The sequence below is a fragment of the Haplochromis burtoni genome, unplaced genomic scaffold (assembly GCF_018398535.1).
Source record: "Haplochromis burtoni strain Fernald_Lab_line unplaced genomic scaffold, NCSU_Asbu1 Contig_1507, whole genome shotgun sequence".
Lineage (NCBI taxonomy): Eukaryota > Metazoa > Chordata > Actinopteri > Cichliformes > Cichlidae > Haplochromis > Haplochromis burtoni.
The window spans coordinates 32,705-43,955 of NW_024583868.1; the positions used below are offsets into that span (position 1 = coordinate 32,705).

Genomic DNA, 11,251 nt, shown 5'->3' on the forward strand with positions numbered 1-11,251 from the left:
CTACGGGGGATCCAGGTTTCAAGCTTGGCCATGATCCTATCTTTCAGGTCAGTTCCTCTCGCACTTAACGATCCTTCTCCTATCCCACTTGGGGCTATGTACCCAATCTCAGGTGGGGGTGATGATATCTCCCCCATGACCTGGCGTCCTGACTCCTCCTTGCCGTAGCATTTGTGTTGTACCTCGTCAATCTCTAGCTGTGAGAGCAGTCCCTTCTTTCGAATGTTGGAACACTGAGCTACTAGTTGTTTCGCCGTCATTGTGGATGTTGAAGAATCGAAGAATCCATAGGTCCCTCATCTGACTATTTTTCTCCATTTCTAACAGCTTGCAGTCTTTTTATTCCAGTGATTTCTCCTCCGTTGATCACTTTCCTCATCTACTCCAGATTTTCCCCACTGGGAATACCTGAAATCACTCCTCTACATCCTCTCCTCTCACCAACCACCTTCCTGTCCATAATCTCCTTTTTACAAAGCATTTTCAACTTGAGCGCTGTGAAATGCACTTCACACACGTGCACACACGCACAGTTCTTTGTCGCCAGATGCCACGTTTATTTCTAGTTTTCATTTGTTATGACCGTGCACAGTCTGACAGCTCCGGTCTCAGCTGATTCCCAGCTTCCTCTCTGCTCACTCTCCCATCTCACTATAAAAGGGGAAGGAAACCATCATCAGTCCAAACGCTATCAGCTGTTCTCACCTGCGTCTCCAGCACCGCCCCGTTGAGCTCACTGCACCACTCCTCCCCTGCAGCCGTGCCCGGTGTTCTGACAAACCATCCTACTTTGGCAATTTTAGCTGTTAAAGTACGTTTCTAGCTCATGTTGACAAAGGTAGGATGGTTCGCCACTAAATTTTAGCAGTTTAAGTATGCTTGCAGGTGACATTAACAAAGGAAGGATGGTTTGGCAGTTAATTTCATGTTGTGCGCATGCGCAGAAACAACGGGTAGGATGGATTCCCAGAACACCTGGACCACACCTCCGCTACAAGCGCTTTAAATGAAATTCTATGTTCAAAGAAAGAAAAGTGTGAGTGTAGTGTTACATATAAGCCTCTACATTAATATTTGGTGGATATTACCACTGTGTGGCTGTAACTGCAGCCATCACGTCCTCAGATCAGAGGATACTGACCTAAGGCTGGTCTCCAAAAGTTGATTCTGTTCATCTGGACGTCTTCAGCTGGAGAAACGTTTCGTCACTCATCCAGGTGACTTCTTCAGTCTCAGCTGACTGCAGGTTTCCCCAACCTTATAAACAGCACATTTGCATTGAAATTAGCTACTGAAGGGGAGGTCAGCTCCTTCATCATGATTATGCAAATTCTCCAACTTTTGGAGATTTACTTAGGTGGATGAATGAGAATGCATCAAGACGAAGACCCTGTGGTACACCACGAGAAATGACAGCTGGACAAGAGAAAACACAAAGGAGCTTCTTCATTAGTTAAACCTGACAGTAAATATAATGATTTCCTGGTTCTTTGTGTGGTTATATTTGCTACTTCCAAGTGAGAGATGAAGAACTCTGGTTGTTTTCTTGGATATTGTTAAAACGAGAAGAATTGTTGCTCTCAGCTTGTCTGGAGAGTAACAGTGCTGCCTCTAAACTGGACTCTTCTTTGTTTCGTCACAGCTGACAAACTCTGTAACTTCATGATCTAGGATGATCATGAAGGTGCAGCGCAGTCAGAAACACACTGACAGCATCTCTCAAACAAAGAGAACCTGATCAAAGATCACTCACAGCTCGAGTTTCATTCATTCATTATTGTTTGTATAGTTTTTTGTTTGTTTATCAAATCTTACTGGGCATCCTTACCCTTAATCTCACCTCTCTTCTTCCTCTGCTATCCTTCTTACATCTTTCTCTCAGTCACATCACACAGCAGCTGGACCTTTATCTGGCAGACACAAACATGAGTGTTTGCAGACATTCGTTGAGCAGAAACGTTAGAAAATGTTCTTCCCTTCATGCTCATTCTTCATCCTGACTGCCAGGTCTTAACCTTAAATTGTGTTTCACATTTTTACGGCCCACTTTAACCACTGAGTATACAGGTCACAGTAGGCCACGAACATATGCATAAATTATAGCACATTAAATTTATGCTGTATATAACACACATTTTTAACATATAATTTAATATTTACCTGTTTCATGTTTTTGTATGATAAGCAATCCTGGTCAAGTTACTTGAAAAAAGTAATCAGTAACTAATTACTGATTACTTCCCCAAAAAGGTAATCCTGTTACTTTACTGATTACTTATTTTCGAAAGTAATTAGTTACTTAGTTACTTCTTAAAAACATGATTTACAACCTGAATAGGTAATAAAGCGACAGATCTTTCAGCCCTTTGCACAGCGACTGACACCAGCAGCACTGACCAGCAACGAGCTGTGAGGTCAGTTTCATGATCATTAATATGCAAACAGTCTTCACCATTGATCAGTGGTGATGGCAGTGACTGAGAATGCATCAAGACATGTACAATAATGTCATTATTATTATTATTATTATTATTATTATTATTATTATTATTATTATTATTATTATTATTATTATTATTACTACTACTAAGCAAAGAAAGCAAGCAGACAGATGTATTTATATGTGAGTGTTGTCACTGATTGGAGTCGTGCAAAAACCAGTATTAGTGAATTATAACATTATTTCAGCCAAACAGACCCAAAAATAATTTAATGCCAAACTTTAAAATAGAGGGCTGGACATCTATTCATGGTAGTCATGGTAACGGTTTGTGTTGTGGGTAAAACGGTCACTGAACCCGGAGGAACCACGAAGGCAGACCTGCTGGTGAGATCTGTCTGCTGTGTCGTCACTTTGTGATTGAAATCACTGTTCAGATCAAACATGAAGTTTTCTGTGAGAGCGATGTGACAACAGCGGAACGAAAGTTAGCCGCCCTCCACCGCCGGAACTTCCCTATGTGACACCGGGTGGAAGTAAACAGGAAAAAGCTGAAGTAGCCTTAACTTTCCACAGGTGTCGGGGTCAGTAAAGTTTGAAGGTAGCAGAGTGTATAGTTGTGTGTGAGCTGCGGCAGCAACGATGCCTTCAGTTCAGTATCTGAGAGAGTTTATCAACGAGCGACTAACTGCTGCTGCTGAACAAATATTCTTGGAGTTTGAAAAAACGATCGTCCAGTACGAGGAAGAGATCGACCGTCAGCGCAGACTGCTGGATATCACCTGGAAACCCCAAATCAAGCTTCGGAGGACAGGTGAGTGTCCCTCTGGTGGGCTGGATTCAGTCACACAAACCGATGTTCTTCCGTGGACCACAAACAGCGCACTTTGGCCTTCAGTGGGCCGGTGTTCCAGATCTACTGGCGTTTAGATCAACTGGCGTTGGTCGAACAGATGTGTGGCAGTCTTGCGTTTCAGGAGCTGCTACCGACAAACCAGCAAAAAAACGCCAAATGTGTCACCTGTGACACTTGTGAGGTTGTCTCAAACACACTCCGTCAGTCTTGATGCTGTTGAACAACAAAATGTTTAAAATGTGGCGAGTTTACCTGGTGATATCCTCACGCGCGACGCGATCGCGAAAACAGTAAACAAGTAACACCACGCCGATGTTGTTCACAGGACAGCAAGAGTAAACGAAAGGGAGACTCTAGTCGTCGTTATCGTTTTATTTCTCCGGTTTCAGCGTTTTTGCTCCACAACTAAAGCGAGCAGTTTACTTTGTGCACTAACATGGACTCGAGTCAACCAGCGCCACCTCTGGCCAAGTGCCACAGCCTACAGTCAGATCAACCTGTGACACACATCTGCAGCACGTTTGAATTCGTGTCATGCACATTTGTACCTTTCAACTGTGTCTGTTTGTGCGTCATGCAAATAAACCTTTGAAAAGAATGAAATGATATCATATATTTATTATTGGCCTACATTTGTACAAAATTCCAAATTATATACACAAATTCATAGAAATCACCACCCCTGTTCATCATGATTTTGATATTCTCTTTTTCCATAACAATGAAATACGCCTTGGACAAATATGACACATCAATATTTCATTAGTGTTGTTGTCACATCACATCCTGTAAGCATCATCTGTCTGTGTCTTTCCTCTGGAAATTAATATTTCCAGCCAATATAGGCAATCCATCAACATGGCTGGAGTTATATACAGTCTGTATAAGTGTGGTTAATCCAATGAAGATTTGTAAGGAGACGGCAGTTACTGTGAATTCACAGCAGTTACACAGTGATTAGTAATAAACAGCCAGTGAGAGTGAGTGGCTTTAAGAAAGTCAGTGACTCAGGTGTGTCGCTTGGTTTGTCATCTGTTTGTGAGACTGGAGGAGACGTAGAAATCTTTTGTTTTAAATCTTAGTTAGGAAGATTCCTGTTTGAAAACAAGCACTTTTTGTGAGAAATGCAAGAAGTACATCTGCAGAAAGCACACAGTTACATTCTGTCCATCATGTGGACAAAATAGAAAATGTTGAGCATTGAAAAACTGAGAACGTTGGGCAAGTTCAACAGAAATGTGTTTGTAAGAACGAAAAACCAAACTGTTCCTACAATAGTTATGGAAAGTCTAACTGTTGTATGTCTGTGTTCTACATGTTTATCTGATGGGAAATAAAGTTGCTATTGTTTTATTGCAGTTTCTTGATAATTCTGAGTGGATTTACACAGTACGGGTCAAAATGACCCGCAACAAAATCAATGTCACTTTTTTGTTTTTCAACATAATACAAGGGTTCATTTCCAAAACTTGCTTATGATCTTCAATTTGTAGCAGATCCACTATCACACAGCAGCTGGAGCAGTTTCAAATGGAGGTCAGTCCACTACTACCATAGCCTACTACTAGATTAACTTGTGACACATCTGTACCTGCTGCTATGATCACAGTGAGTAGAGGCTGAGTGGATGCACTAAACCCTGGTACATCCAAATCTACCCACAAACATGTTGACAGATGCAATGACAGCAATGTGGATTGTCAACACTGAAAACAATCAGTAAGCAAAGACAACAGGGATAATTTGTTTCTGTTTATTTAGCACCCACAACATTTGTAGTCGCCTTCTGCACAGGGGAAGTCCACACACACGACAAGAGTCTCCCGATCGTTTACTCTTGCTGTCCTGTGAACAACATCGGCGTGGTGTTACTTGTTTGCTGTTTTCGCGATCGCGTCGCGCCGCGCGTGAGGATATCACCAGGTAAACTCGCCACATTTTTAAACATTTTGTTGTTCAACAGCATCAAGACTGACCGAGTGTGTTTGAGACAACCTCACAAGTGTCACAGGTGACACGTTTGGCGTTTTTTTTGCTGGTTTGTCGGTAGGAGCTCCTGAAACGCAAGACTGCCACACATCTGTTCGACCAACGCCAGTTGATCTAAACGCCAGTAGATCTGGAACACCGGACCGGTGAGCGTCCTCCTGCCCCTAGAAAGTTTAACTACGCATTTAATCCGCATATGAGAGAAAAAACAAAGAAGCCCAGTTTTAACCGCGTGTCTGCTTTTCTGCTGAGGTCTGTCAGCTCAACTCTTTGTCGTGTAAAGTTGTAGAAAAGCTTCTGGTTGCTCTTTGTCCGGACTGTGTCGTCATTATGAAGCAGGAGAGTTTCATTCATTTCATTCGTATCCCAGCTACCACAGGAGAGGTACACCCTGGGCAGGCCGTTTAGCATCACCAGTTAACCTAACCCCACTAAGTGCACGTGTTTGGACTGGGAGGGATCCAGAGAACCCACTCAAACACGGGGAGAACATGCTAACTCCACACAGGGCCGTGAGCAGGGGTGGATTCAAACTCAGGAGCGTCTTGCTGTGAGGTAACAGTGCTACCCACCACAGCACCGTGCTGCCCTGGATCACAGTCAGTGTGTTTCTGCTGTGGATTGTTGGATGCACTCAAAGTGTCCAATCACAGTTTGTGTCTGTGATGTAAATGCTGACCAATCAGAAGGAGTTTCTCTGTTCTGTGTTGTACATCAGTGGCTGTGTTTTGGGGTTTGTTTTAAAGACATTGGTGCTTAAGTTTTAATCGTATGTACTGACACACAACTCATTTAGCTGAGACAACAACAGCGCCTCCTTCCTGCTCCGTCCACACAGGAGAACACATGACCTTTTCTCTCTCTTTTCCAAAACACTTTCTGGTATGACAGAATATTTGCTCCAGGAGAAATTTTCCCTCTTTCCAGCAAACCTCCTCCTTCTCTCTCCTCTGTACAGATACACAATATGTACTATACACAAACCCTTCCTGAGAGTTTCCCTCAGCATGTCAGCTGTGCTTTCCAGTCGTCTGGGAACTCTTCCCTGCCACTCGGAGTCCGTCTCAGCTCCTCCTGAGCTCGGAGCAGCTTCCACCATTTATTCCCTTCCTCTGTCTTCTCTCACTTCCTCTTATTGATTTCCAAAGTTATCTTGCAGACTTCCATCTGATGCCCCCAGCTATGTCTCCTTCAGATTTCACTTTTGTATAAGATGGAGTTCACCTGTGTGCACCTTCCTGCAGCCTCATACATCCCTCTGTGTTCCTCCCTCTTGTTAAAGTTCAACACAACCTTTTTTATCCTTTCTTTAAAGGCACTCCTACCCAGCGCCTCCTCATCACCTCTCCTCCCTTCACTTACATGTTTGTTGAACTCTCTCTCCCCCTGCAGACACTCAGTACTGCTTCATCCAACTTACTCCAGAATTCCTCTTCTTCTTCTACATAACCGACCCGTGTCATCCACATGTGTACATTGTGCAGTATAGACACACTGTAAGCGACTCAGAGGCCTTTTTTCAGTACGCGTGTATTCTCTGTTTTGGCTTTTCTTCGTGTAGTAACTTTGAAAGCTTGTGTGTGTGTCGGAGTATTTGCCTTTTTATAATATTATTTATTTCTTTTTTGTGTCCTTTTCTACTTCCAGACCTCCCACTGCCACTCCTCTGCAGAGAGGAGGAGGTTCTCCCTGAGCAGCAGCTCTGGGACCAGGAGAGGAGCTCCAGTGTGGAGCAGGAGGAACCAGAACCTCCACAGATTAAAGAGCAACAGGAGGAACTGTGCAGCAGTCAGGAGGGAGAGCAGCTGGGACTGGAGGAGGAGACGGATACCTTTACGGTGACTGCTACTTACGAGGAAAGCGACCTCAGTAACGCCACTCACTCTGACTCCAGTGTGTTTGTTGGGACTGAAGCCAGAGAAGCATTCAAAGTTTTAAATAATTCTACCCAGATCGAGAAAGACATCAACCATCAGCCCAGAGAGCTGGACGTCACCACCAGTGCTGAGACAGATGTGCACAGAACAGGTGAGTCTCACTCTGATGGTCTGGTCCTAATCAGAGCTCTGTTGCACAATTTATGATGCAGCTGCAGTTATTTTTCAGAGAGAAATACCATGAAGTATTGTTATAATTAAAGAGTTTCAGCATTAGACTCAAAGTATGTATAAAACGAGTGGATCCATGTCAGCTGCAAACCTACGGGTGTTGTTTGGTTAATGTTGTTGGCTTGGTGCTTAAAGACATGCTTTTGTTGTCATTCAGTGTACAGCAAGTGTACAAGGCACACAGTTTCATTACAGTTGGCTCGACACAGGATGAAAATATAGAAAAGCTCTAGTACATATAGTAAGATGTGTATATATGACGTCACTGAGAGTTACAAACGGTCTAAAGACTTTAGACCGTTTGTAACTCTCAGTGATCGTTTGATTTATGGACCTGCAGCGCAGTTTGAGCGCAGACACGGCTGGTGACGTCAGACTTAAAGACCGGATTACATTTGCACTCAGTAACCTTCCTGTTCTTTCAGAATATAAACAGAATAAATCCACCAACGAAGCCTCATTTAAACTGGTGGAGACGTGTTAGCTGTTAGTCTGCATTGATAAAATAGACAGCAGTTATTTGAGACCTTCAACAATCTCTTGTAGAGTGATTCCAGTCAGACTGTAGCTGTTTGCAGAAAGGATGCCTCCTATCCGGTTTTTAAGTCGGACGTCATTAGTCACTTCCGGGTCAAACGATCACTGCGGCGTCACAGAGTTACAAACTGTCTAAATCCTTTAATCTTTAATAAAATAATCAGTGTGGCTGCTCTATCAGCTGTAACAGTTAAGTTTAACATTCAGGCATCCACGAAAACAGAATTTACGAAGTTTAACCGAGTTCGAAGTTAGCAGGGAGTTAGCTCGCTAGTTTCCACCTAAAGATGATACAGCATGTTCATTACCCCGAACATGATTAAAGGAACAATGTATTTCACTGCTTTTCTTTTTCTGGGCTCCTATTGTCCCTGCAGACCTCCCACAGCAGCAGCTCAGGAACCAGGACAGGAGCTCCAGATTGGACCAGGGGGAACCAGAACCTCCACAGCGCACAGGGGAACAGAACAAACTCTGCAGCAGTCAGGAGGGAGAGCAGTCTGTAGTGACAGAGAGGAAAACTTCTACGGTGACTTCTGCTCACAGCAAAAGTGACCACAGTGAATCAGAAGCAAACCGTGACCAGCTCCTCACTCGCGGCTCTGCTGCAGCTGAGAGCCGAGCTCAGGAAGGAGGGAAGAAGGGCGATTCAGACTCTGGAAATCCAGAGTCAAAACTTCATGTAAACAGAAGTCAGAGCAACAATTCTGAAGAATTCCCGCCATCAGCGAGTCGGTGTAACTCTGACACGGGTCGAAAATCTCTCCAGTGTGACATTTGTGGAAAGTCTTTTAAGAAAAAGTGCCAAATGAAGGAGCATTACAAAATCCACACAGGTGAGAAACCATTCACCTGTAATACATGTGAGAAAAGTTTTGCTCAGAAGAGCACTTTGCTGCGCCACATGACTGTCCACACAGGAGAGAGGTTGTTTTCCTGCCACATATGTGGAAAAACTTTTAGGCAACGCGGGAATCTGATGATCCACCTGAGAATCCACACCGGTGAGAGGCCGTATTCCTGCACAATGTGTGAAAAGACTTTCAGTCAGAGTAGTCATTTGTTGGGCCACATGCGAAGCCACAGAGGAGAGAAGCTGCACCAGTGCGATCACTGTGGGAAATGTTTTTCCGAATCATCGTCACTTAAATTACACAAAGTGATCCACACAGGAGAGAGGCCTCATTCTTGCCAGTTATGTGGGAAAGCGTTCATTAAACGCAGTAACCTGCTGCGCCACATGAGAACGCACACAGGAGAGAAACCGTATGTTTGCGAGACCTGCGGGGAAAGATTTACTCTGTCAACGTCGCTAAAAAGCCACAACGCGATCCACACGGGAGAGAAGCCGTATCACTGTAAAACCTGTGGGAAAATGTTCCGCCAGAGTCATCATTTGTTGTTTCACATGAAAACACACAACCAGCAGAAGCTGCAGTGCTGAAAGTTTTGTGGAGAAAACAAGTATCTATCAACAACTATTTTGATGTTGTCACGTGTAAAACTGTGTTCTTCATTTGATTTTGATTTTCCGTTCTGCGATGAAGCTTTGTTTCTCTAATGCAGGGTTTCTTTTCACAATGAGTACCACCACGTAAAATATATGGCTCTTAAATTACCAGCCTTTGACCAACATTAGAGTACTGTAGTATACACCTATTAAACACCACATGCAGTTTCTTATATGAATGTTATTTATTAGAACTGTCATAAACAGGATGTGACGGGTGATAATAACAACTGTACTGCATTAAAACATTCTCAGCAGGTGGGATATCCAACCTTTAAGTGATGACGTATGAACAAACTACTCTGCATTTATTAAGGCTGTTGTGTTTTTAACATGTGTCACCAGTGGTACGCATACCACATTTTAAGAACCACTGCCCTAATGAAAACATAACGCGTCTTTTAGAATATATTACATGTTAGATTCCTTTTCCTTTTGGAGAAAGCCATGTTTAAAGTCTTCTTGCTGTGGTTGGTTGGATGCACTGAGAACCTGTCTGACTGACCAGCAGGACTGAGTTCATCCATCTTCTGCTGCTGGGTTTGGGACAGTAGCCTGAGCAGAGAAGCTCAGACCTCCTTCGGGGGAACACTCAGGTATTCCCAAGTCAGGTGAGAGGTGTAATTGTTCTGGATCTGCCTCGGTGCGCATCCTGTGATTTTGTTCTTTCATTTTTTATTTTTATCGTAATTTCTTGTTTTGGGAGATTTCTTTGACACTCTGGAAAAGGACTTTAACTTTTCTAATAGCATTATATCGACCTCTCAGGGATTCCAGTTATTTGTACGTTCAACACGTTTTCAGTGATTTTCTCCAGCTTTTGGATCATTTTCTGACATTTTAAATTTATAATGGTGGTGTAAATATTGAAGTGGAGAAGTAGTTTTTCACCTGGTGTCATCCATCTGCAGTTTTCGAACAGCAGCTGTAACAGTCACACAAACCTTTTTATCGTTACTTTGGTTTCTGTGTGCGTCTGAGTGTCATTTAAACCAGCAGGTATGAGACGATCTCTCACTGATAGAAATGTGTGTTGTTCTTGTTTTTCCGTCTTGTGGTTATTTGTGAATTGTGGGTTCAGATTTTGGAGCGTTGAAAGTGTCACAAAGAATTTAATTTCTTTAAAGGACCTTTTAATTTTTCCTTTTTTCTTTTTTTTTTAAAACTGTTTGTTCGTGTCTCCTTTAAAACTCAAACTGTAGATGTTCAAAGCTGTTAGAAACATTTTGTTATAAATAAAGGGTTTTTTATTCGAATAGTTTTGTGCTTCCACAGCAGCTCTGTCTCTGTCTCTGATCTTTACTGCTTCATTTCTCTGTTGTCTTTGTCATCAGTCCAATGACACAAGAATCAGAGGTTTAACAGTGTGTGGCTCCCTCTAGTGGATGTTGTGGAGTATTCTGTTGTCTTTGCTCCAAAGGTTTTTGTACAGAGTTTTGCTGTTTCCTGTCACTGTGGGCCGCAGAGCACAGTAGTACACAGCAGAGTCAGACAGCTGAAGCTTCTGGATCTTCAGAGAAACTGATGTCTTGTTGAGCTCAGCATCAAATCTGTTCTTCGGGAACTCTTGAGCGTTTTCAGTTCCAGAAGCATCTCGCCGTAAAACATATTTCGGATAGTCGTTCACGTCCTGTTTGTACCAGAACAAATATGGAAATGCAGAAGTTGTTTCGTATTTGCAGTAAAGTGTAACTGTGTCTCCTTCAGCAGCAATGACATCTCCTTGTTCCTGGATCACTTTGTCTTCTCCTTTACACTCTGAGGAAGAACAGAACATGCAGAGGAAGAGATGGATCAATAAACATGATTAA

At 43.0% G+C, this 11,251-nt stretch overlaps 1 protein-coding gene across 1 annotated transcript; it reads left to right on the plus strand.

Annotated features, from left to right (window-relative positions):
* The first annotated feature begins 2,776 nt into the window (after nt 1-2,776).
* LOC102310656 (zinc finger protein 260) lies at nt 2,777-11,244 on the plus strand. Its single transcript, XM_005952305.3, has 3 exons — nt 2,777-3,254; nt 6,933-7,313; nt 8,308-11,244. The coding sequence occupies exons 1-3, from the start codon at nt 3,083-3,085 to the stop codon at nt 9,372-9,374; spliced, it is 1,620 nt and encodes a 539-aa protein (XP_005952367.1). The 5' UTR covers nt 2,777-3,082; the 3' UTR covers nt 9,375-11,244.
* The last annotated feature ends 7 nt before the right edge of the window (nt 11,245-11,251 follow it).

Coding starts and splice junctions, on each gene's coding strand:
- LOC102310656 (XM_005952305.3), top strand. CDS start 3,083: ATGCCTTCAGTTCAGTATCTGAGAGAGTTTATCAACGAGCGACTAACT. Junction 3,255..6,932: donor AATCAAGCTTCGGAGGACAG/GTGAGTGTCCCT, acceptor TTCTACTTCCAG/ACCTCCCACTGCCACTCCTC. Junction 7,314..8,307: donor GACAGATGTGCACAGAACAG/GTGAGTCTCACT, acceptor TTGTCCCTGCAG/ACCTCCCACAGCAGCAGCTC.